This window comes from Thalassophryne amazonica, chromosome 14 (assembly GCF_902500255.1).
Source record: "Thalassophryne amazonica chromosome 14, fThaAma1.1, whole genome shotgun sequence".
NCBI classification, from domain to species: Eukaryota; Metazoa; Chordata; class Actinopteri; order Batrachoidiformes; family Batrachoididae; genus Thalassophryne; species Thalassophryne amazonica.
The window spans coordinates 40970426-40996802 of record NC_047116.1 but is presented as its reverse complement, the minus strand read 5'-3'; the positions used below and the strand labels follow the sequence as shown (position 1 = coordinate 40996802).

The 26377-nt window shown below is 33.7% G+C and overlaps 1 protein-coding gene across 1 annotated transcript in view; it reads left to right on the top strand.

Moving 5' to 3' along the window:
- The window catches only part of abca12 (ATP-binding cassette, sub-family A (ABC1), member 12), a 325660-nt gene that overhangs the window by 99704 nt on the left and 199579 nt on the right, over nt 1-26377 (top strand). The window contains 1 exon segment of the mRNA XM_034186027.1: nt 2341-2558. Coding sequence (XP_034041918.1) covers nt 2341-2558 — 218 coding nt within the window.

Below are 26377 nucleotides of genomic sequence, written 5' to 3'. Positions count from 1 at the left end.
TGAATCTATAGTCCGCAGGCCAACATGGGTATATGTGCACTCCACCCCCTCAACTCTATGAGCCTATATTTTCTAGAAGCCTTAGAGTGTTCCATTAATGAAATCAAATGTTAACATTGAAAGATTTTGGGAGGCACTACCCGTTTTCACACAACAAATAGACATACTGTTATGGTTAGACATTCGGGCGGAGCTGAACCAAACAGGCAATGGACCCAAATGCTGGGAGCAATGACGAGAACAGGAATGAACATAAGGAGATTCATTTACAATAAATGTGCAACAGAACTAAATAAGTGGATGAGGGAGCCTGGAGAGTGAAGACAGGGCCCACTCTGGGTGGTGGAAGCCGGGAGCTGCAGTGCAAACTGAACCAGGCTTTGAAGTAGGAACTGGTTTGTATCTGTGGAGTAGGAAATGGTTGGAATCCACGACATGGACCGGAGCCAGGTGGCCGCAAACAGAGCCAAGGATGGAGGTACGTTCTGAGGAGAAAAGAGTGAGTGAATGAACCTGGAACATAGGAAGCTCAGTAGCAGAAAATACTGACTTCAGCAATGTTGCTTATTTCAGGAATGTTCACAGTTCAGGAATGTTCAGAGGTCAGTAATGCAATAAAGCAGCAGCGTGACTATGATGCAGTTCAGTTTAGTTGGAGTTCTTCTTCAGGAATGACTTGAAAGTTCTTATTAGGTCAGCACTCAGTTCAATACAGTTCAGGAATAAGCAGAAGTTCACAGGCAGGAGCTTGATGAGAACGGGATCTCAGGAAAGCAGATGAACAGGAACTTAGCTGAGTGGGGCACTCTGGCGGCAGACGGCAGGTGAACAGCGGCACAGCTGAGCACTCCCAAACTGGCGTGGCAGCATACAGGAATGAGCAGACATTGCGATGTGGAAGCCAGCAGACGTTGCGGCATGGAAGCCAGCACAGGAAGGCGTCTGTAAATACCAAAGGTCAGAGAACTCTATTACGGGAAACAGAGCAGCCAGGTTACCTTCAAGAGAAGGTGCGGGAAGCTCAGAATTCACGCTGAGGAAATCTCTGTGAAATCTCACAGTAGGTTCTGGTATCAGGTATCTGGTCTCAAGCTGATCTCAGATTCTGGCACTAATGAGCTGAAAGCCGGGTTTTAAGTACACCGCTCATCATCAGAGGCAGATGACTCAGGTGTGGGAAGCAGATGAATCTCAGGTGTGAGAACATGCTCCTCGTCTCCGCTGTTTGCCACCTGGAGGAAAAACAGACAAACAACACACAAAGGGGCAGGGGGCCAAGGTAGCCCACGGCACATACCCTATAATCACCATTTTTCGTAAGGCGAAAACACCAGAATTCTTCACTGAGATATATAAGGTTACAGGCTATGCAAATATTTTTGTAGGTCAGATGCAATAGCACAACAGCAATGTTTAAAGTATTCTTATTGTAAAACAATGTTAAAAATGTTGAAGTATTTGAATATATTACCTCTTTTAATGAAACAAATAGAGGTACTCCATAATCATCTCGTTTTGTACAGTTTCAAATATTTTTGTGATGCTGAGAATCTAGCAATTTGCAATTTATTTTTTAATTTTCAGACAGTTAAGACTTCAAATGATAGTTTAACTTGGTATGAGATAGACTCTTAACACTATGCTTTGTTTTTCCAGACTGCATATGAATATTGAATAATGTCCGATACAAGACCACAGACCTCCAAAGAGACTGTCCCTCCTTCAAAGGGCAAAAAACATTCAGAAAACAATCCAGTATGCATTGTGCATGATAATTAAATTTCATACCATCAATTTTATTGCATACATATTTGCAGGAGCCATATTTTTCTACATAAGAATAAACTATATTGATAAGTATGAAACCGGACAGTTACGGGGTGCCTCTGTTTGTTTCATAAAAAGAGGTAATATATTCAAATACTTCAACATTTTAACATCGTTTGCAGTAACAATACTTTAGACATTGCTGTTGTGCTATTGCATCTGACCTACAATATTTGCATAACCTGTAACCTTATATACCTCAGTGAAGAATTTTGGTGTTTTTGCCTCACGAAGAACGATGATTATAGGGTATATTTGTTGTATGAAAACAGGTAGTGCCTCCCAAAATCTTCAGTGTTAACATTTGATTTCATTAATGGGAAACGCTAAGGCTTCAAGAAAATATAGGTTCATGTAGCTGTGGGTGGGGGGCACGTATACCCATGTTGGCCCCGTGGACTACTAATTACAAGATAGGAGTGACTTAAAAATTAAACTCCACTTGCACATGAATAAGGATTTCACCACTTGGTGGCAGTGTTCATTAACAGAATATCTGTGCTGTCTCCACAGTACATGGATGTAGGATCGATGACTGTGAACACCACAGCCGCCATGATTGTCAGCACTGTGCGTTCTGTCTACAACGTCAACCTTAACTGCAGTCATGTAATGGCAGAGCTCATCAAGGACGTCTGCAGTCAGCTCTCACAGCTTGCAGGCCGGCCTTTGAGCCCTGTGGCGCTGCTTCACTTACACAAGCAGCTGCAGCACATGCAGTTACAAAGCAGGTGACTATTAGCAGCTGTGGTGCAGATGGTGAACTTACCAACATGATGCACCTTTTACCCTGTGCATGGTTTAATATTGTAACATAGGGTGACCAAATGTCCTGTTTTCCCAGGACATGTCCTGTTATCATATCCTGTCCTGGGAATTTTTTAGAAAGTGATGAAAGTGTCCTGGTTTTCATTGTTTTTCATTGGGCCATTAAATTGATGGGAGTTTAAGTGCACTGTGTGCAAACCTGGCACGTATGTTTCAGTGTCCAATGTGCGAGGTGAGAGTACTTCAGCAAAGTTGACGGAGTTCTTTGTTAGATCTGATGTCACAGACCGAACAGTTCCCCCTAAAAATCTGTCTGTCTTTTGCATATGCACATGTGCGCAAGAGTGGTGATGCATATTGTTTATTTTTAGGAAAATTAGTCCCCCCTGGGTTTCTCGCATTGCTGCAGAAGGAATAAGATGCTTGCTTGCGATCTTGCTCTTGATATACATACAGTTTTTTTCAATGAGGCAATCTGATCATGTTCTAATATTAATAAATTAAAAGGATCTACGAGGGCTGTCAATAAAGTATAGGTCCTTTTTATTTTTTTCAAAAACTATATGGATTTCATTCATATGTTTTTACGTGGGTCCGCGCGTCAGGACGCAGCTGGCGCGGTGCGGCGGCACAGGAAAAACACCCCCGTGTTGATAACCATTTGTAAAATCCAGGCGGCTTTTGATGGTTTTCAGTGGAGTGAGTATATGAGAAATTGTTTAACAGCTGGACATGTTCCAACTTGTCCTTAAGGCTTCCAACGGAGGTGTTTTTCCTGTGGTGGAGCGTCGCAGCGGCTGCGAGCCGACGCTGCAATCCGTCCGCACGTCTTGCATTAAAAAAATCTCCTTTAACAGTGGAATATCCAGATAAAATGCTGAAACCGACTTCTTCTGAAACTTTTCTGTTCTCTCACGACATCCTGGATCAATAGAGCCTGAAATGTGGAGGTTTTCAGCTTGAAACAGGCTGACGACAGTGCCTGAGAGCGCTGCACGACGTCTCGCTCCGTGGGAAGTCCTTAAAGCGACAGTATCACCTCAAAATCTCTCATCAGCTGTTAAAATTTTCACCGAAAACCAGCTTAATTTTTCGAACCGTGTCCACTTCGATGTGTCTCACAGGTTTAGAAAAAAGTTTGATCAAACAAAGCGCCAGTCTCTCAGCAACTTCTCAGACAAAGGAATTCCGACGAGGGGCTGGACGACTCCTCCCACAAGGACTGCTCACAGGCGAATGACGTCACCGACAGGCGTGGAAAAACTCACACATGCACACAAGGGTTCAAGCATGTCTGATGTAAAAACATATGAATGAAATCCATATAGTTTTTGAAAAAAATAAAAAGGACCTATACTTTATTGACAGACCTCGTATTATGCTCGTCATTTTTAAAGGCAACAATCTGAGCGTGTCATAACATTAAGAAATTAAAAGGATCTATTGCGCTCGTCATTTTTAAATGCGACAATCTGATCGAGTCATAACATTAATAAATTAAAAGGTTCTATTGCGCTCGTCATTTTTAAATGTGACAATCTGATTGTGTCATAACATTAATAAATTAAAAGGATCTATTGCGCTCGTCATTTTTAAATGCGACTACCGGATCGTGTCAAAACATTAATAAATTAAAAGTTTCTATTGTGTTCATCATTTTTATATGCGACAGTCTGATCGTGTCATAACATTAATAAATTACAAGGATCTATTGCGCACGTCATTTTTAAATGCAACAATCGGACCGTGTCATAACATTAATAAATTACAAGGATCTATTGCGCAAGTCATTTTTAAATGCGACAATCGGATCGTGTCATAACATTAATGAATTAAAAGGTTCTATTGAACTCGTCATTTTTAAATGCGACAATCGGATCGTGTCATAACATTAACAAATTAAAAGGATCTATTGCGCTCGTCATTTTTAAATACGACATTCTGATCATGTCAAAACTTTAATAAATTAACAGGTACTATTGCGCGCGTCTTTTTTAAATGCGACAATCGGATCGTGTCATAACATTAATAAATTACAAGGATCTATTGCGCTCGTCATTTTTAAATGTGACAATCTGATCGAGTCATAACATTAATAAATTAAAAGGTTCTATTGCGCTCGTCATTTTTAAATGTGACAATCTGATTGTGTCATAACATTAATAAATTACAAGGATCTATTGCGCTCGTCATTTTTAAATGCGACTACCGGATCGTGTCAAAACATTAATAAATTAAAAGTTTCTATTGTGTTCATCATTTTTATATGCGACAGTCTGATCGTGTCATAACATTAATAAATTACAAGGATCTATTGCGCACGTCATTTTTAAATGCAACAATCGGACCGTGTCATAACATTAATAAATTACAAGGATCTATTGCGCAAGTCATTTTTAAATGCGACAATCGGATCGTGTCATAACATTAATGAATTAAAAGGTTCTATTGAACTCGTCATTTTTAAATGCGACAATCGGATCGTGTCATAACATTAACAAATTAAAAGGATCTATTGCGCTCGTCATTTTTAAATACGACATTCTGATCATGTCAAAACTTTAATAAATTAACAGGTACTATTGCGCGCGTCTTTTTTAAATGCGACAATCGGATCGTGTCATAACATTAATAAATTACAAGGATCTATTGCGCTCGTCATTTTTAAATGTGACAATCTGATCGAGTCATAACATTAATAAATTAAAAGGTTCTATTGCGCTCGTCATTTTTAAATGTGACAATCTGATTGTGTCATAACATTAATAAATTACAAGGATCTATTGCACTCGTCATTTTTAAATGCGACAATCGGATCGTGTCATAACATTAATAAATTACAAGGATCTATTGCGCTCATCATTTTTAAATTCGACAATCGGATCGTGTCACAACAATAAATTACAAGGATCTATTGCGCACGTCATTTTTAAATGCGACAATCTGATCGTGTCATAACATTAATAAATTAAAAGGATCTATTGCGCGCGTCTTTTTTAAATGCGACAATCGGATCGTGTCATAACATTAATAAATTACAAGGATCTATTGCGCTCGTCATTTTTAAATGCGACAATCTGATCGAGTCATAACATTAATAAATTAAAAGGTTCTATTGCGCTCGTCATTTTTAAATGTGACAATCTGATTGTGTCATAACATTAATAAATTACAAGGATCTATTGCACTCGTCATTTTTAAATGCGACAATCGGATCGTGTCATAACATTAATAAATTACAAGGATCTATTGCGCTCATCATTTTTAAATTCGACAATCGGATCGTGTCAAAACATTAATAAATTACAAGGATCTATTGCGCTCGTCATTTTTAAATGCGACAATCTGATCGTGTCATAACATTAATAAATTAAAAGGATCTATTGCGCGCGTCTTTTTTAAATGCGACAATCGGATCGTGTCATAACATTAATAAATTACAAGGATCTATTGCGCTCGTCATTTTTAAATGCGACAATCTGATCGAGTCATAACATTAATAAATTAAAAGGTTCTATTGCGCTCGTCATTTTTAAATGTGACAATCTGATTGTGTCATAACATTAATAAATTACAAGGATCTATTGCACTCGTCATTTTTAAATGCGACAATCGGATCGTGTCATAACATTAATAAATTACAAGGATCTATTGCGCTCATCATTTTTAAATTCGACAATCGGATCGTGTCAAAACATTAATAAATTACAAGGATCTATTGCGCTCATCATTTTTAAATGCGACAATTGGATCGTGTCATAACATTAATAAATTACAAGGATCTATTGCGCACGTCATTTTTAAATGCGACAATCTGATCGTGTCATAACATTAATAAATTAAAAGGATCTATTGTGCTCGTCATTTTTAAATGCGACTACCGGATCGTGTCAAAACATTAATAAATTAAAAGTTTCTATTGTGTTCATCATTTTTATATGCGACAGTCTGATCGTGTCATAACATTAATAAATTACAAGGATCTATTGCGCACGTCATTTTTAAATGCGACAATAGGATCGTGTCATAACATTAATAAATTACAAGGATCTATTGCGCACGTCATTTTTAAATGCGACAATCTGATCGTGTCATAACATTAATAAATTACAAGGATCTGTTGCGCACATCATTTTTAAATGCGACAATCTGACTGTGTCATAACATTAATGAATTAAAAGGATCTATTGCGCTCATCATTTTTAAATGCGACAATCGGATCGTGTCTTAACATTAATAAATTAAAAGGTTCTGTTGTGCTCATCATTTCTAAATGCGACTACCGGATCGTGTCAAAACAATAATAAATTAAAAGTTTCTATTGTGTTCATCATTTTTATATGCGACAGTCTGATCGTGTCATAACATTAATGAATTAAAAGGTTCTATTGCGCTCGTCATTTTTAAATGCGACAATCGGATCGTGTCATAACATTAATAAATTAAAAGGATCTATTGCGCTCGTCATTTTTAAATACGACATTCTGATCGTGTCAAAACTTTAATAAATTAACAGGTACTATTGTGCGCGTCTTTTTTAAATGCGACAATCGGATCGTGTCATAACATTAATAAATTACAAGGATCTATTGCGCACGTCATTTTTAAATGCGACAATCTGATCGTATCTTAACATTAATAAATTAAAAGGTTCTGTTGTGCTCGTCATTTTTAAAAGCACAATCGGATCGTGTCATAACATTAATGAATTAAAAGGTTCTATTGCGCTCGTCATTTTTAAATGCGACAATCGGATCGTGTCATAACATTAATAAATTAAAAGGATCTATTGCGCTCGTCATTTTTAAATGCGACAATCGGATCGTGTCTTAACATTAATAAATTAAAAGGTTCTGTTGTGCTCGTCATTTTTAAAAGCACAATCGGATCGTGTCATAACATTAATAAATTACAAGGATCTATTGCGCACGTCATTTTTAAATGCGACAATCGGATCGTATCATAACATTAATAAATTACAAGGATCTATTGCGCAAGTCATTTTTAAATGCGACAATCGGATCGTGTCATAACATTAATGAATTAAAAGGTTCAATTGCGCTCGTCATTTTTAAATGCGCCAATCGGATCGTGTCATAACATTAATAAATTAAAAGGATCTATTGCGCTCGTCATTTTTAAATACGACATTCTGATCGTGTCAAAACTTTAATAAATTAACAGGTACTATTGCGCGCGTCTTTTTTAAATGCGACAATCGGATCGTGTCATAACATTAATAAATTACAAGGATCTATTGCGCACGTCATTTTTAAATGCGACAATCTGATCGTGTCATAACATTAATAAATTACAAGGATCTATTGCGCACATCATTTTTAAATGCGACAATCTGACTGTGTCATAACATTAATGAATTAAAAGGATCTATTGCGCTCGTCATTTTTAAATGCAACAATCGGATCGTGTCTTAACATTAATAAATTAAAAGGTTCTGTTGTGCTCGTCATTTTTAAAAGCACAATCGGATCGTGTCATAACATTAATAAATTACAAGGATCTATTGCGCTCATCATTTTTAAATGCGACAATTGGATCGTGTCATAACATTAATAAATTACAAGGATCTATTGCGCACGTCATTTTTAAATGCGACAATCTGATCGTGTCATAACATTAATAAATTACAAGGATCTATTGCGCACGTCATTTTTAAATGCGACAATCTGATCGTGTCATAACATTAATAAATTAAAAGGATCTATTGCGCTCGTCATTTTTAAATGCGACTACCGGATCGTGTCAAAACATTAATAAATTAAAAGTTTCTATTGTGTTCATCATTTTTATATGCGACAGTCTGATCGTGTCATAACATTAATAAATTACAAGGATCTATTGCGCACGTCATTTTTAAATGCGACAATCGGATCGTGTCATAACATTAATAAATTACAAGGATCTATTGCGCACGTCATTTTTAAATGCGACAATCTGATCGTGTCATAACATTAATAAATTACAAGGATCTATTGCGCACATCATTTTTAAATGCGACAATCTGACTGTGTCATAACATTAATTAATTAAAAGGATCTATTGCGCTCATCATTTTTAAATGCGACAATCGGATCGTGTCTTAACATTAATAAATTAAAAGGTTCTGTTGTGCTCATCATTTTTAAATGCGACTACCGGATCGTGTCAAAACAATAATAAATTAAAAGTTTCTATTGTGTTCATCATTTTTATATGCGACAGTCTGATCGTGTCATAACATTAATGAATTAAAAGGTTCTATTGCGCTCGTCATTTTTAAATGCGACAATCGGATCGTGTCATAACATTAATAAATTAAAAGGATCTATTGAACTCGTCATTTTTAAATACGACATTCTGATCGTGTCAAAACTTTAATAAATTAACAGGTACTATTGTGCGCATCTTTTTTAAATGCGACAATCAGATCGTGTCATAACATTAATAAATTACAAGGATCTATTGCGAACGTCATTTTTAAATGCGACAATCTGATCGTGTCTTAACATTAATAAATTAAAAGGTTCTGTTGTGCTCGACATTTTTAAAAGCACAATCGGATCGTGTCATAACATTAATGAATTAAAAGGTTGTATTGCGCTCGTCATTTTTAAATGCGACAATCGGATCGTGTCATAACATTAATAAATTAAAAGGATCTATTGCGCTCGTCATTTTTAAATGCGACAATCGGATTGTGTCTTAACATTAATAAATTAAAAGGTTCTGTTGTGCTCGTCATTTTTAAAAGCACAATCGGATCGTGTCATAACATTAATGAATTAAAAGGTTCTATTGCGCTCGTCATTTTTAAATGCGACAATCGGATCGTGTCATAACATTAATAAATTAAAAGGATCTATTGCGCTCGTCATTTTTAAATGCGACAATCGGATTGTGTCTTAACATTAATAAATTAAAAGGTTCTGTTGTGCTCGTCATTTTTAAAAGCACAATCGGATCGTGTCATAACATTAATAAATTACAAGGATCTATTGCGCACGTCATTTTTAAATGCGACAATCGGATCGTATCATAACATTAATAAATTACAAGGATCTATTGCGCAAGTCATTTTTAAATGCGACAATCGGATCGTGTCATAACATTAATGAATTAAAAGGTTCTATTGCGCTCGTCATTTTTAAATGCGCCAATCGGATCGTGTCATAACATTAATAAATTAAAAGGATCTATTGCGCTCGTCATTTTTAAATACGACATTCTGATCGTGTCAAAACTTTAATAAATTAACAGGTACTATTGCACGCGTCTTTTTTAAATGCGACAATCGGATCGTGTCATAACATTAATAAATTACAAGGATCTATTGCGCACGTCATTTTTAAATGCGACAATCTGATCGTGTCAAAACATTAATAAATTACAAGGATCTATTGCGCACATCATTTTTAAATGCGACAATCTGACTGTGTCATAACATTAATGAATTAAAAGGATCTATTGCGCTCGTCATTTTTAAATGCAACAATCGGATCGTGTCTTAACATTAATAAATTAAAAGGTTCTGTTGTGCTCGTCATTTTTAAAAGCACAATCGGATCGTGTCATAACATTAATAAATTACAAGGATCTATTGCGCTCATCATTTTTAAATTCGACAATCGGATCGTGTCATAACATTGATAAATTACAAGGATCTATTGCGCTCGTCATTTTTAAATGCGACAATTGGATCGTGTCATAACATTAATAAATTACAAGGATCTATTGCGCACGTCATTTTTAAATGCGACAATCTGATCGTGTCATAACATTAATAAATTAAAAGGATCTATTGCGCTCATCATTTTTAAATGCGACAATCGGATCGTGTCATAACATTAATAAATTAAAAGGATCTATTGCGCTCATCACTTTTAAATGCGACAATCGGATCGTGTCATAACATTAATAAATTACAAGGATCTATTGCGCACGTCATTTTTAAATGCGACAATCGGATCGTGTCATTACATTAATAAATTACAAGGATCTATTGCGCTCATCATTTTTAAATTCGACAATCGGATCGTGTCATAACATTGATAAATTACAAGGATCTATTGCACTCGTCATTTTTAAATGCGACAATTGGATCGTGTCATAACATTAATAAATTACAAGGATCTATTGCGCACGTCATTTTTAAATGCGACAATCTGATCGTGTCATAACATTAATAAATTAAAAGGATCTATTGCGCTCGTCATTTTTAAATGCGACTACCGGATCGTGTCAAAACATTAATAAATTAAAAGTTTCTATTGTGTTCATCATTTTTATATGCGACAGTCTGATCGTGTCATAACATTAATAAATTACAAGGATCTATTGCGCACGTCATTTTTAAATGCGACAATCGGATCGTGTCATAACATTAATAAATTACAAGGATCTATTGCGCAAGTCATTTTTAAATGCGACAATCGGATCGTGTCATAACATTAATAAATTAAAAGGATCTATTGCGCTCGTCATTTTTAAATACGACATTCTGATCGTGTCAAAACTTTAATAAATTAACAGGTACTATTGCGCGCGTCTTTTTTAAATGCGACAATCGGATCGTGTCATAACATTAATAAATTACAAGGATCTATTGCGCACGTCATTTTTAAATGCGACAATCTGATCGTGTCATAACATTAATAAATTACAAGGATCTATTGCGCACATCATTTTTAAATGCGACAATCTGACTGTGTCATAACATTAATGAATTAACAGGATCTATTGCGCTCGTCATTTTTAAATGCGACAATCGGATCGTGTCATAACATTAATAAATTACAAGGATCTATTGCGCACGTCATTTTTAAATGCGACAATCTGATCGTGTCATAACATTAATAAATTAAAAGGTTCTATTGCGCTCATCATTTTTAAATGCGACAATCGGATCGTGTCATAACATTAATAAATTACAAGGATCTATTGCGCTCGTCATTTTTAAATGCGACAATCAGATCGTGTCATAACATTAATAAATGAAAAGGTTCTATTACTCTCGTCATTTTTAAATGCGACAATCGGATTGTGTCATAACATCAGTAAATTACAAGGATCTGTTACGCTCGTCATTTTTAAATGCGACAATCGGATTGTGTCATAACATTAATAAATTAAAAGGTTCTACTGTGCTCGTGATTTTTAAATGCAACAATCTGATCATGTCGTAACATTAATAAATTAAAATGATTGATAGCGCTCGTCATTTTTAATTGCGACAATCTGATAGTATTGTAATATTAATAAATAAAAATGATCTATTGCGCTCGTCATTTTTAAATGCGACAATCTGATCGTGTCATAACATTAATAAATTACAAGGATCTATTGCGCACGTCATTTTTAAATGCGACAATCTGATCGTGTCATAACATTAATAAATTAAAAGGTTCTGTTGCGCTCATCATTTTTAAATGCGACTACCGGATCGTGTCAAAACATTAATAAATTAAAAGTTTCTATTGTGTTCATCATTTTTATATGCGACAGTCTGATCGTGTCATAACATTAATAAATTACAAGGATCTATTGCGCACGTCATTTTTAAATGCGACAATCGGATCGTGTCATAACATTAATAAATTACAAGGATCTATTGCGCAAGTCATTTTTAAATGCGACAATCGGATCGTGTCATAACATTAATAAATTAAAAGGATCTATTGCGCTCGTCATTTTTAAATACGACATTCTGATCGTGTCAAAACTTTAATAAATTAACAGGTACTATTGCGCGCGTCTTTTTTAAATGCGACAATCGGATCGTGTCATAACATTAATAAATTACAAGGATCTATTGCGCACGTCATTTTTAAATGCGACAATCTGATCGTGTCATAACATTAATAAATTACAAGGATCTATTGCGCACATCATTTTTAAATGCGACAATCTGACTGTGTCATAACATTAATGAATTAACAGGATCTATTGCGCTCGTCATTTTTAAATGCGACAATCGGATCGTGTCATAACATTAATAAATTACAAGGATCTATTGCGCACGTCATTTTTAAATGCGACAATCTGATCGTGTCATAACATTAATAAATTAAAAGGTTCTATTGCGCTCATCATTTTTAAATGCGACAATCGGATCGTGTCATAACATTAATAAATTACAAGGATCTATTGCGCTCGTCATTTTTAAATGCGACAATCAGATCGTGTCATAACATTAATAAATGAAAAGGTTCTATTACTCTCGTCATTTTTAAATGCGACAATCGGATTGTGTCATAACATCAGTAAATTACAAGGATCTGTTACGCTCGTCATTTTTAAATGCGACAATCGGATTGTGTCATAACATTAATAAATTAAAAGGTTCTACTGTGCTCGTGATTTTTAAATGCAACAATCTGATCATGTCGTAACATTAATAAATTAAAATGATTGATAGCGCTCGTCATTTTTAATTGCGACAATCTGATAGTATTGTAATATTAATAAATAAAAATGATCTATTGCGCTCGTCATTTTTAAATGCGACAATCTGATCGTGTCATAACATTAATAAATTACAAGGATCTATTGCGCACGTCATTTTTAAATGCGACAATCTGATCGTGTCATAACATTAATAAATTAAAAGGTTCTGTTGCGCTCATCATTTTTAAATGCGACAATCGGATCGTGTCATAACATTAATAAATTAAAAGGATCTATTGCGCTCGTCATTTTTAAATGCGACAATCTGATCGAGTCATAATATTAATAAATTAAAAGGTTCTATTACGCTCGTCATTTTTACATGCGACAATATGATCGTGTCAAAACATTAATAAATTAAAAGGTTCTATTGCGCTCGTCATTTTTAAATCCGACAATCTGATCGTGTCATAACATTAATAAATTACAAGGATCTATTGTGCTCGTCATTTTTAAATGCGACAATCGGATTGTGTCATAACATTAATAAATTAAAAGGTTCTACTGCGCTCGTCATTTTTAAATGCAACAATCTGATCATGTCGTAACATTAATAAATTAAAAGGATTGATCGCGCTCGTCATTTTTAATTGCAACAATCTGATAGTATTGTAATATTAATAAATAAAAAGGATCTATTGCGCTCGTCATTTTTAAATGCGACAATCTGATCGTGTCATAACATTAATAAATTACAAAGATCTATTGCGCATGTCATTTTTAAATGCGACAATCTGATCGTGTCATAACATTAATAAATTAAAAGGTTCTATTGCGCTCATCATTTTTAAATGCGACAATCGGATCGTGTCATAACATTAATAAATTAAAAGGATCTATTGCGCTCGTCATTTTTAAATGCGACAATCTGATCGAGTCATAATATTAATAAATTAAAAGGTTCTATTACGCTCGTCATTTTTACATGCGACAATATGATCGTGTCAAAACATTAATAAATTAAAAGGTTCTATTGCGCTCGTCATTTTTAAATGCGACAATCTGATTGTGTCATAACATTAATAAATTACAATGATCTATTGCGCTCTTCATTTTTAAATGCGACAATCGGATCGTGTCATAACATTAATAAATTACAAGGATCTATTGCGCAAGTCATTTTTAAATGCGACAATCTGACTGTGTCATAACATTAATGAATTAAAAGGATCTATTGCGCTCGTCATTTTTAAATGCGACAATCGGATCATGTCATAACATTAATAAATTACAAGGATCTATTGCGCACGTCATTTTTAAATGCGACAATCTGATCGTGTCATAACATTAATAAATTACAAGGATCTATTGCGCACATCATTTTTAAATGCGACAATCTGATAGTATCGTAATATTAATAAATAAAAAGGATCTATTGCGCTCGTCATTTTTAAATGCGACAATCTGATCGTGTCATAACATTAATAAATTAAAAGGTTCTATTATGCTTGTCATTTTGTGACAATCTGATCATGTCAAAACATTAATAAATTAAAAGTTTCTATTGTGCTCGTCATTTTTAAATGCGACTACCGGATTGTGTCATAACATTAATAAATGAAAAGGTTCTATTATGCTTGTCATTTTTAAATGTGACAATCTGATCGTGTCAAAACATTAATAAATTAAAAGTTTCTATTGTGCTCGTCATTTTTATATGCGACAATCTGATCGTGTCATGACATTAATAAATTAAAAGGTTCTATTGCGCACGTCATTTTTAAATGCGACAATCAGATCGTGTCATAACATTAATAAATGAAAAGGTTCTATTACTCTCGGCATTTTTAAATGCAACAATCGGATCGTGTCATAACATTAATAAATTAAAAGGATGTATTACTCTCGTCATTTTTAAATGCGACAATCAGATCGTGTCATAACATTAATAAATGAAAAGGTTCTATTACTCTCGTCATTTTTAAATGCGACAATCGGATCGTGTCATAACATTAATAAATTAAAAGGTTCTACTGCGCTCGTCATTTTTAAATGCAACAATCTGATCATGTCGTAACATTAATAAATTAAAAGGATTGATCGCGCTCGTCATTTTTAATTGCGACAATCTGATTGTGTCATAACATTAATAAATTACAAGGATCTATTGCGCACGTCATTTTTAAATGCGACAATCTGATCGTGTCATAACATTAATAAATTAAAAGGTTCTATTGCGCTCATCATTTTTAAATGCGACAATCGGATCGTGTCATAACATTAATAAATTAAAAGGATCTATTGCGCTCATCATTTTTAAATGCGACAATCTGATCGCGTCATAATATTAATAAATTAAAAGGTTCTATTACGCTCGTCATTTTTACATGCGACAATATGATCGTGTCAAAACATTAATAAATTAAAAGGTTCTATTGTGCTCGTCATTTTTAAATGCGACAATCTGATCGTGTCATAATATTAATAAATTACAAGGATCTATTGTGCTCGTCATTTTTAAATGCGACAATCGGATTGTGTCATAACATTAATAAATTAAAAGGTTCTACTGCGCTCGTCATTTTTAAATGCAACAATCTGATCATGTCGTAACATTAATAAATTAAAAGGATTGATCGCGCTCGTCATTTTTAATTGAGACAATCTGATAGTATTGTAATATTAATAAATAAAAAGGATCTATTGCGCTCGTCATTTTTAAATGCGACAATCTGATCGTGTCATAACATTAATAAATTACAAAGATCTATTGCGCATGTCATTTTTAAATGCGACAATCTGATCGTGTCATAACATTAATAAATTAAAAGGTTCTATTGCGCTCATCATTTTTAAATGCGACAATCGGATCGTGTCATAACATTAATAAATTAAAAGGATCTATTGCGCTCGTCATTTTTAAATGCGACAATCTGATCGAGTCATAATATTAATAAATTAAAAGGTTCTATTACGCTCGTCATTTTTACATGCGACAATATGATTGTGTCAAAACATTAATAAATTAAAAGGTTCTATTGCGCTCGTCATTTTTAAATGCGACAATCTGATCGTGTCATAACATTAATAAATTACAAGGATCTATTGCGCTCGTCATTTTTAAATGCGACAATCAGATCGTGTCATAACATTAATAAATTACAAGGATCTATTGCGCAAGTCATTTTTAAATGCGACAATCGGATCGTGTCATAACATTAATGAATTAAAAGGTTCTATTGCGCTCGTCATTTTTAAATGCGACATTCTGATCGTGTCAAAACTTTAATAAATTAAAAGGTTCTATTTCGCGCGTCTTTTTTAAATGCGACAATCAGATCGTGTCATAACATTAATAAATTACAAGGATCTATTGCGCAAGTCATTTTTCAATGCGACAATCGGATCGTGTCATAACATTAATGAATTAAAAGGTTCTATTGCGCTCGTCATTTTTAAATGCGACATTCTGATCGTGTCAAAACTTTAATAAATTAAAAGGTTCTATTGCGCGCGTCTTTTTTAAATGCGACAATCAGATCGTGTCATAACATTAATAAATTACAAGGATCTATTGCGCACGTCATTTTTAAATGCGACAATCTGATCGTGTCATAACATTAATAAATTACAAGGATCTATTGCGCACATCATTTTTAAATGCGACAATCTGACTGTGTCATAACATTAATGAATTAAAAGGATCTATTGCGCTCGTCATTTTTAAATGCGACAATCGGATCATGTCATAACATTAATAAATTACAAGGATCTATTGCGCACGTCATTTTTAAATGCGACAATCTGATCGTGTCATAACATTAATAAATTACAAGGATCTATTGCGCACATCATTTTTAAATGTGACAATCTGATAGTATCGTAATATTAATAAATAAAAAGGATCTATTGCGCTCGTCATTTTTAAATGCGACAATCTGATCGTGTCATAACATTAATAAATTAAAAGGTTCTATTATGCTTGTCATTTTGTGACAATCTGATCATGTCAAAACATTAATAAATGAAAAGTTTCTATTGTGCTCGTCATTTTTAAATGCGACTACCGGATTGTGTCATAACATTAATAAATGAAAAGGTTCTATTATGCTTGTCATTTTTAAATATGACAATCTGATCGTGTCAAAACATTAATAAATTAAAAGTTTCTATTGTGCTCGTCATTTTTATATGCGACAATCTGATCGTGTCATGACATTAATAAATTAAAAGGTTCTACTGCGCACGTCATTTTTAAATGCGACAATCAGATCGTGTCATAACATTAATAAATGAAAAGGTTCTATTACTCTCGGCATTTTTAAATGCAACAATCGGATCGTGTCATAACATTAATAAATTAAAAGGATGTATTACTCTCGTCATTTTTAAATGCGACAATCAGATCGTGTCATAACATTAATAAATGAAAAGGTTCTATTACTCTCGTCATTTTTAAATGCGACAATCGGATCGTGTCATAACATTAATAAATTAAAAGGTTCTACTGCGCTCGTCATTTTTAAATGCAACAATCTGATCATGTCGTAACATTAATAAATTAAAAGGATTGATCGCGCTCGTCATTTCTAATTGCGACAATCTGATAGTATTGTAATATTAATAAATAAAAAGGATCTATTGCGCTCGTCATTTTTAAATGCGACAATCTGATCGTGTCATAACATTAATAAATTACAAGGATCTATTGCGCACGTCATTTTTAAATGCGACAATCTGATCGTGTCATAACATTAATAAATTAAAAGGTTCTATTGCGCTCATCATTTTTAAATGCGACAATCGGATCGTGTCATAACATTAATAAATTAAAAGGATCTATTGCGCTCATCATTTTTAAATGCGACAATCTGATCGAGTCATAATATTAATAAATTAAAAGGTTCTATTACGCTCGTCATTTTTACATGCGACAATATGATCGTGTCAAAACATTAATAAATTAAAAGGTTCTATTGTGCTCGTCATTTTTAAATGCGACAATCTGATCGTGTCATAACATTAATAAATTACAAGGATCTATTGTGCTCGTCATTTTTAAATGCGACAATCGGATTTTGTCATAACATTAATAAATTAAAAGGTTCTATTGCGCTCGTCATTTTTAAATGCAACAATCTGATCATGTCGTAACATTAATAAATTAAAAGGATTGATCGCGCTCGTCATTTTTAATTGCAACAATCTGTTAGTATTGCAATATTAATAAATAAAAAGGATCTATTGCGCTCGTCATTTTTAAATGCGACAATCTGATCGTGTCATAACATTAATAAATTACAAGGATCTATTGCGCTCGTCATTTTTAAATGTGACAATCTGATCGTGTCATAACATTAATAAATTAAAAGGTTCTATTGCGCTCATCATTTTTAAATGCGACAATCGGATCGTGTCATAACATTAATAAATTAAAAGGATCTATTGCGCTCGTCATTTTTAAATGCGACAATCTGATCGAGTCCTAATATTAATAAATTAAAAGGTTCTATTACGCTTGTCATTTTTACATGCGACAATATGATCGTGTCATAACATTAATAAATTACAAGGATCTATTGCGCAAGTCATTTTTCAATGCGACAATCGGATCATGTCATAACATTAATGAATTAAAAGGTTCTATTGCGCTCGTCATTTTTAAATGCGACATTCTGACTGTGTCATAACATTAATGAATTAAAAGGATCTATTGCGCTCGTCATTTTTAAATGCGATAATCGGATCATGTCTTAACATTAATAAATTAAAAGGTTCTATTGTGCTCGTCATTTTTAAAAGCACAATCGGATCGTGTCATAACATTAATAAATTACAAGGATCTATTGCGCACATCATTTTTAAATGCGACAATCTGATAGTATCGTAATATTAATAAATAAAAAGGATCTATTGCGCTTGTCATTTTTAAATGCGACAATCGGATCGTGTCTTAACATTAATAAATTAAAAGGTTCTATTGTGCTCGTCATTTTTAAAAGCACAATCAGATCGTGTCATAACATTAATAAATTACAAGGATCTATTGCGCACGTCATTTTTAAATGCGACAATCTGATCGTGTCATAACATTAATAAATTACAAGGATCTATTCCGCACATCATTTTTAAATGCGACAATCTGATAGTATCGTAATATTAATAAATAAAAAGGATCTATTGCGCTCGTCATTTTTAAATGCGACAATCTGATCGTGTCATAACATTAATAAATTACAAGGATCTATTGCGCACATCATTTTTAAATGCGACAATCTGATCGTGTCATAACATTAATAAATTAAAAGGATCTATTATGCTTGTCATTTTTAAATGTGACAATCTGATCGTGTCAAAACATTAATAAATTAAAAGTTTCTATTGTGCTCGTCATTTTTATATGCGACTGCCAGATTGTGTCATAACATTAATAAATTAAAAGGTTCTATTATGCTTGTCATTTTGTGACAATCTGATCATGTCAAAACATTAATAAATTAAAAGTTTCTATTGTGCTCGTCATTTTTAAATGCGACTACCGGATTGTGTTATAACATTAATAAATTAAAAGGATCTATTGCGCTCGTCATTTTTAAATGCGACAATCTGATCGTGTCATAACATTAATAAATTAAAAGGTTCTATTACTCTCGTCATTTTTAAATGCAACAATCGGATCGTGTCATAACATTAATAAATTAAACGGATCTATTGCGCTCGTCATTTTTAAATGCGACAGTCTGATCGAGTCATAACATTAATAAATTAAAAGGTTCTATTACGCTCATCATTTTTAAATGCGACAGTCTGATCGTGTCAAAACATTAATAAATTAAAATGTTCTATTGCACTCGTCATTTTTAAATACGACAATCTGATCGTGTCATAACATTAATAAATTACAAGGATCTATTGCGCTCGTCATTTTTAAATGCGACAATCAGATCGTGTCATAACATTAATAAATTACAAGGATCTACTGCGCTCGTCATTTTTAAATGCGACAATCGGATCGTGTCATAACATTAATAAATTAAAAGGATCGATCGCGCTCGTCATTTTTAAATGCGACAATCTGATCGTGTCATAACATTAATAAATTAAAAGGATCTATTATGCTTGTCATTTTTAAATGTGACAATCTGATCATGTCAAAACATTAATAAATTAAAAGTTTCTATTGTGCTCGTCATTTTTAAATGTGACTACCAGATTGTCATAACATTAATAAATTAAAAGGTTCTATTATGCTTGTCATTTTTAAATGCGACAATCTGATCGCGTCATGACATTAATAAATTACAAGGATCTATTACGCTCGTCATTTTTAAATGTGACAATCGGATTGTGTTATAACATTAATAAATTAAAAGGATCTATTGCGCTCGTCGTTTTTAAATGCGACAATGGGATCGTGTCATAACATTAATAAATTAAAAGGTTCTATTACTCTCAGCATTTTTAAATGCAACAATCGGATCGTGTCATAACATTAATAAATTAAAAGGTTCTATTGCGCTCGTCATTTTTAAATGCGACAATCGGATCGTGTCATAACATTAATAAATTACAAGGATCTATTACGCTCGTCATTTTTAAATGCGACAATCGGATCGTGTTATAACATTAATAAATTAAAAGGATCTATTGCGCTCGTCATTTTTAAATGCGACAATGGGATTGTGTCATAACATTAATAAATTAAAAGGTTCTATTACTCTCGGCATTTTTAAATGCAACAATCGGATCGTGTCATAACATTAATAAATTAAAAGGATCTATTGCGCTCTTCATTTTTAAATGCGACAATCTGATTGAGTCATAATATTAATAAATTAAAAGGATCTATTACGCTCATCATTTTTAAATGCGACAATCTGATCGTGTCAAAACATTAATAAATTAAAAGGTTCTATTGCACTCGTCATTTTTAAATGCGACAATCTGATCGTGTCATAACATTACTAAATTACAAGGATCTATTGCACTCGTCATTTTTAAATGCGACAATCTGATCGTGTCAAAACATTAATAAATTAAAAGTTTCTATTGTGCTCGTCATTTTTATATGCGACTACCGGATTGTGTCATAACATTAATAAATTAAAAGGTTCTATTATCCTTGTCATTTTTAAATGTGACAATCTGATCGTGTCAAAACATTAATTAAAAGTTTCTATTGTGCTTGTCATTTTTAAATGCGACTACCGGATTGTGTCATAACATTAATAAATTAAAAGGTTCTATTATGCTTGTCATTTTTAAATGTGACAATCTGATCGTGTTATAACATTAATAAATTAAAAGGATCTATTGCGCTCGTCATTTTTATATGCGACAATCTGATCGTGTCATGACATTAATAAATTAAAAGGTTCTATTGCGCTCGTCATTTTTAAATGCGACAATCGGATCGTGTCATAACAATAAATTACAAGGATCTATTGCGCTCGTCATTTTTAAATGCGACAATTGGATTGTGTCATAACATTAATAAATTACAAGGATCTATTATGCTCGTCATTTTTAAATGCGACAATCGGATCGTGTTGTAACATTAATAAATTAAAAGGATCTATTGCGCTCGTCATTTTTAAATGCAACAATGGGATCGTGTCATAACATTAATAAATTAAAAGGTTCTATTACGCTCGTCATTTTTAAATGCGACAATCGGATCGCGTTATAACATTAATAAATTAAAAGGATCTATTGCACTCGTCATTTTTTAATGCGACAATGGGATAGTGTCATAACATTAATAAATTAAAAGGTTCTATTACTCTCGGCATTTTTAAATGCAACAATCGGATCGTGTCATAACATTAATAAATTAAAAGGATCTATTACGCTCATCATTTTTAAATGCGACAATCTGATCGTGTCAAAACATTAATAAATTAAAAGTTTCTATTGTGCTCGTCATTTTTATATGCGACTACCAGATTGTGTCATAACATTAATAAATTAAAAGGTTCTATTATCCTTGTCATTTTTAAATGTGACAATCTGATCGTGTCAAAACATTAATAAATTAAAAGTTTGTATTGTGCTCGTCATTTTTATATGCGACTACCGGATTGTGTCATAACATTAATAAATTAAAAGGTTCTATTATCCTTGTCATTTTTAAATGTGACAATCTGATCGTGTCAAAACATTAATTAAAAGTTTCTATTGTCCTTGTCATTTTTAAATGCGACTACCGGATTGTGTCATAACATTAATAAATTAAAAGGTTCTATTACTCTCGGCATTTTTAAATGCAACAATCGGATCGTGTCATAACATTAATAAATTAAAAGGTTCTATTGCGCTCGTCATTTTTAAATGCGACAATCGGATCGTGTCATAACATTAATAAATTACAAGGATCTATTACGCTCGTCATTTTTAAATGCGACAATCGGATCGTGTTATAACATTAATAAATTACAAGGATCTATTGCGCTCGTCATTTTTAAATGCAACAATGGGATCGTGTCATAACATTAATAAATTAAAAGGTTCTATTACTCTCGGCATTTTTAAATGCAACAATCGGATCGTGTCATAACATTAATAAATTAAAAGGATCTATTGCGCTCTTCATTTTTAAATGCGACAATCTGATTGAGTCATAACATTAATAAATTAAAAGGATCTATTACTCTCATCCTTTTTAAATGCGACAATCTGATCGTGTCAAAACATTAATAAATTAAAAGGTTCTATTGCACTCGTCATTTTTAAATGCGACAATCTGATCGTGTCATAACATTAATAAATTACAAGGATCTATTGCACTCGTCATTTTTAAATGCGACAATCTGATCGTGTCAAAACATTAATAAATTAAAAGTTTCTATTGTGCTCGTCATTTTTATATGCGACTACCGGATTGTGTCATAACATTAATAAATTAAAAGGTTCTATTATCCTTGTCATTTTTAAATGTGACAATCTGATCATGTCAAAACATTAATTAAAAGTTTCTATTGTGCTTGTCATTTTTAAATGCGACTACCGGATTGTGTCATAACATTAATAAATTAAAAGGTTCTATTATGCTTGTCATTTTTAAATGTGACAATCTGATCGTGTCAAAACATTAATACATTAAAAGTTTCTATTGTGCTCGTCATTTTTATATGCGACAATCTGATCGTGTCATGACATTAATAAATTAAAAGGTTCTATTGCGCTCGTCATTTTTAAATGCGACAATCGGATCGTGTCATAACAATAAATTACAAGGATCTATTGCGCTCGTCATTTTTAAATGCGACAATCGGATCGTGTCATAACATTAATAAATTACAAGGATCTATTACGCTCGTCATTTTTAAATGCGACAATCGGATCGTGTTATAACATTAATAAATTAAAAGGATCTATTGCGCTCGTCATTTTTAAATGCAACAATGGGATCGTGTCATAACATTAATAAATTAAAAGGTTCTATTACTCTCAGCATTTTTAAATGCAACAATCGGATCGTGTCATAACATTAATAAATGAAAAGGATCTATTGCGCTCTTCATTTTTAAATGCGACAATCTGATTGAGTCATAACATTAATAAATAAAAGGTTCTATTACGCTCATCATTTTTAAATGCGACAATCTGATCGTGTCAAAACATTAATAAATTAAAAGGTTCTATTGCACTCGTCATTTTTAAATGCGACAATCTGATCGTGTCATAACATTAATAAATTACAAGGATCTATTGCACTCGTCATTTTTAAATGCGACAATCTGATCGTGTCAAAACATTAATAAATTAAAAGTTTGTATTGTGCTCGTCATTTTTATATGCGACTACCGGATTGTGTCATAACATTAATAAATTAAAAGGTTCTATTATCCTTGTCATTTTTAAATGTGACAATCTGATCGTGTCAAAACATTAATTAAAAGTTTCTATTGTCCTTGTCATTTTTAAATGCGACTACCGGATTGTGTCATAACATTAATAAATTAAAAGGTTCTATTGCGCTCGTCATTTTTAAATGCGACAATCGGATCGTGTCATAACATTAATAAATTACAAGGATCTATTACGCTCGTCATTTCAAATGCGACAATCGGATCGTGTTATAACATTAATAAATTAAAAGGATCTATTGCGCTCATCATTTTTAAATGCGACAATCGGATCGTGTCATAACATTAACAAATTAAAAGGTTCTATTACTCTCGGCATTTTTAAATGCAACAATCGGATCGTGTCATAACATTAATAAATTAAAAGGATCTATTGCGCTCTTCATTTTTAAATGCGACAATCTGATCGAGTCATAACATTATTAAATTACAAGGATCTATTGCACTCGTCATTTTTAAATGCGACAATCGGATCGTGTCAAAACATTAATAAATTAAAAGTTTCTATTGTGCTCGTCATTTTTATATGCGACTACCGGATTGTGTCATAACATTAATAAATTAAAAGGTTCTGTTATGCTTGTCATTTTTAAATGTGACAATCTGATCGTGTCAAAACATTAATTAAAAGTTTCTATTGTGCTCGTCATTTTTAAATGTGACAATCTGATCTTGTCATGACAATAATAAATTAAAAGGTTCTATTGCGCTCGTCATTTTTAAATGCGACAATCTGATCGTGTTATAACATTAATAAATTAAAAGGATCTATTGCGCTTGTCATTTTTAAATGCGACAATCGGATCGTGTCATAACATTAATAAATTAAAAGGTTCTATTACTCTCGGCATTTTTAAATGCAACAATCGGATCGTGTCATAACATTAATAAATTAAAAGGATCTATTGCGCTCTTCATTTTTAAATGCGACAATCTGATTGAGTCATAACATTAATAAATTACAAGGATGTATTGCACTCGTCATTTTTACATGCGACAATCGGATCGTGTCATAACATTAATAAATTACAAGGATGTATTGCACTCGTCATTTTTAAATGCGACAATCGGATCGTGTCATAACAATAAATTAAAAGGATCGATCTCGCTCGTAATGTTTAATTGCGACAATCGGATCGAGTCATAACATTAATGAATTAAAAGCTTCTATTACGCTCGTCATTTTTAAATGCGACAATCTGATCGTGTCAAAACATTAATAAATTAAAAGGATCTATTGCGCTCATCATCATCACAGCCTGTCTAGTGGATTTTTATTTTATTTTAGCACTGTTGTCGTGCGTTACCTGTGCTGCTCCACAGCCTGTCTAGTGTCGGATTCCCTGTTTGGGAATCCGCTAGCTTAGCGTAGCTACTAGCTCTTAGCCGTTTTAGCATGGCGGCTTCTCCTGTCTCTCCCGTACTTTTCTGCTCTGGGTGTGAAATGTTTAGTTATTCCTCGGCCTCTTTTAGCAGTAACGGTACTTGTAGTAAGTGCAGCTTATTCGTAGCTTTGGAGGCCAGGCTGGGCGAATTGGAGGCTCGGCTCCGCACCGTGGAAAATTCTACAGCTAGCCAGGCCCCTGTAGTCGGTGCGGACCAAGGTAGCTTAGCCGCCGTTAGTTCCCCCCTGGCAGACCCCGTGCAGTCGGGAAGGTAGGCTGACTGGGTGACTGTGAGGAGGAAGCGTAGCCCTAAACAGAAGCCCCGTGTACACCGTCAACCCGTTCACATCTCTAACCGTTTTTCCCCACTCGACGATACACTCGCCGAGGATCAAACTCTGGTTATTGGCGACTCTGTTTTGAGAAATGTGAAGTTAGCGACACCAGCAACCATTGTTAATTGTCTTCCGGGGGCCAGAGCAGGCGACATCGAAGGACATTTGAAATTGCTGGCTAAGGCTAAGCGTAAATTTGGTAAGATTGTAATTCACGTCGGCAGTAATGACACTCGGTTACGCCAATCGGAGGTCACTAAAATTAACATTGAATCGGTGTGTAACTTTGCAAAAACAATGTCGGACTCTGTTGTTTTCTCTGGGCCCCTCCCCAATCAGACCGGGAGTGACATGTTTAGCCGCATGTTCTCCTTGAATTGCTGGCTGTCTGAGTGGTGTCCAAAAAATGAGGTGGGCTTCATTGATAATTGGCAAAGCTTCTGGGGAAAACCTGGTCTTGTTAGGAGAGACGGCATCCATCCCACTTTAGAGGGAGCAGCTCTCATTTCTAGAAATCTGGCCAATTTTTTGGGATCCTCCAAACTGTGACTGTCTAGCGTTGGGACCAGGAGGCAGAGCTGTGGTCTTATACACCTCTCTGCAGCTTCTCTCCCCCTGCCATCCCCTTATTACCCCATCCCCGTAGAGACGGTGCCTGCTCCCAGACCACCAATAACTAGCAAAAATCTATTTAAGCATAAAAATTCAAAAAGAAAAAATAATATAGCACCTTCAACTGCACCACAGACTAAAACAGTTAAATGTGGTCTATTAAACATTAGGTCTCTTTCTTCTAAGTCCCTGTTGGTAA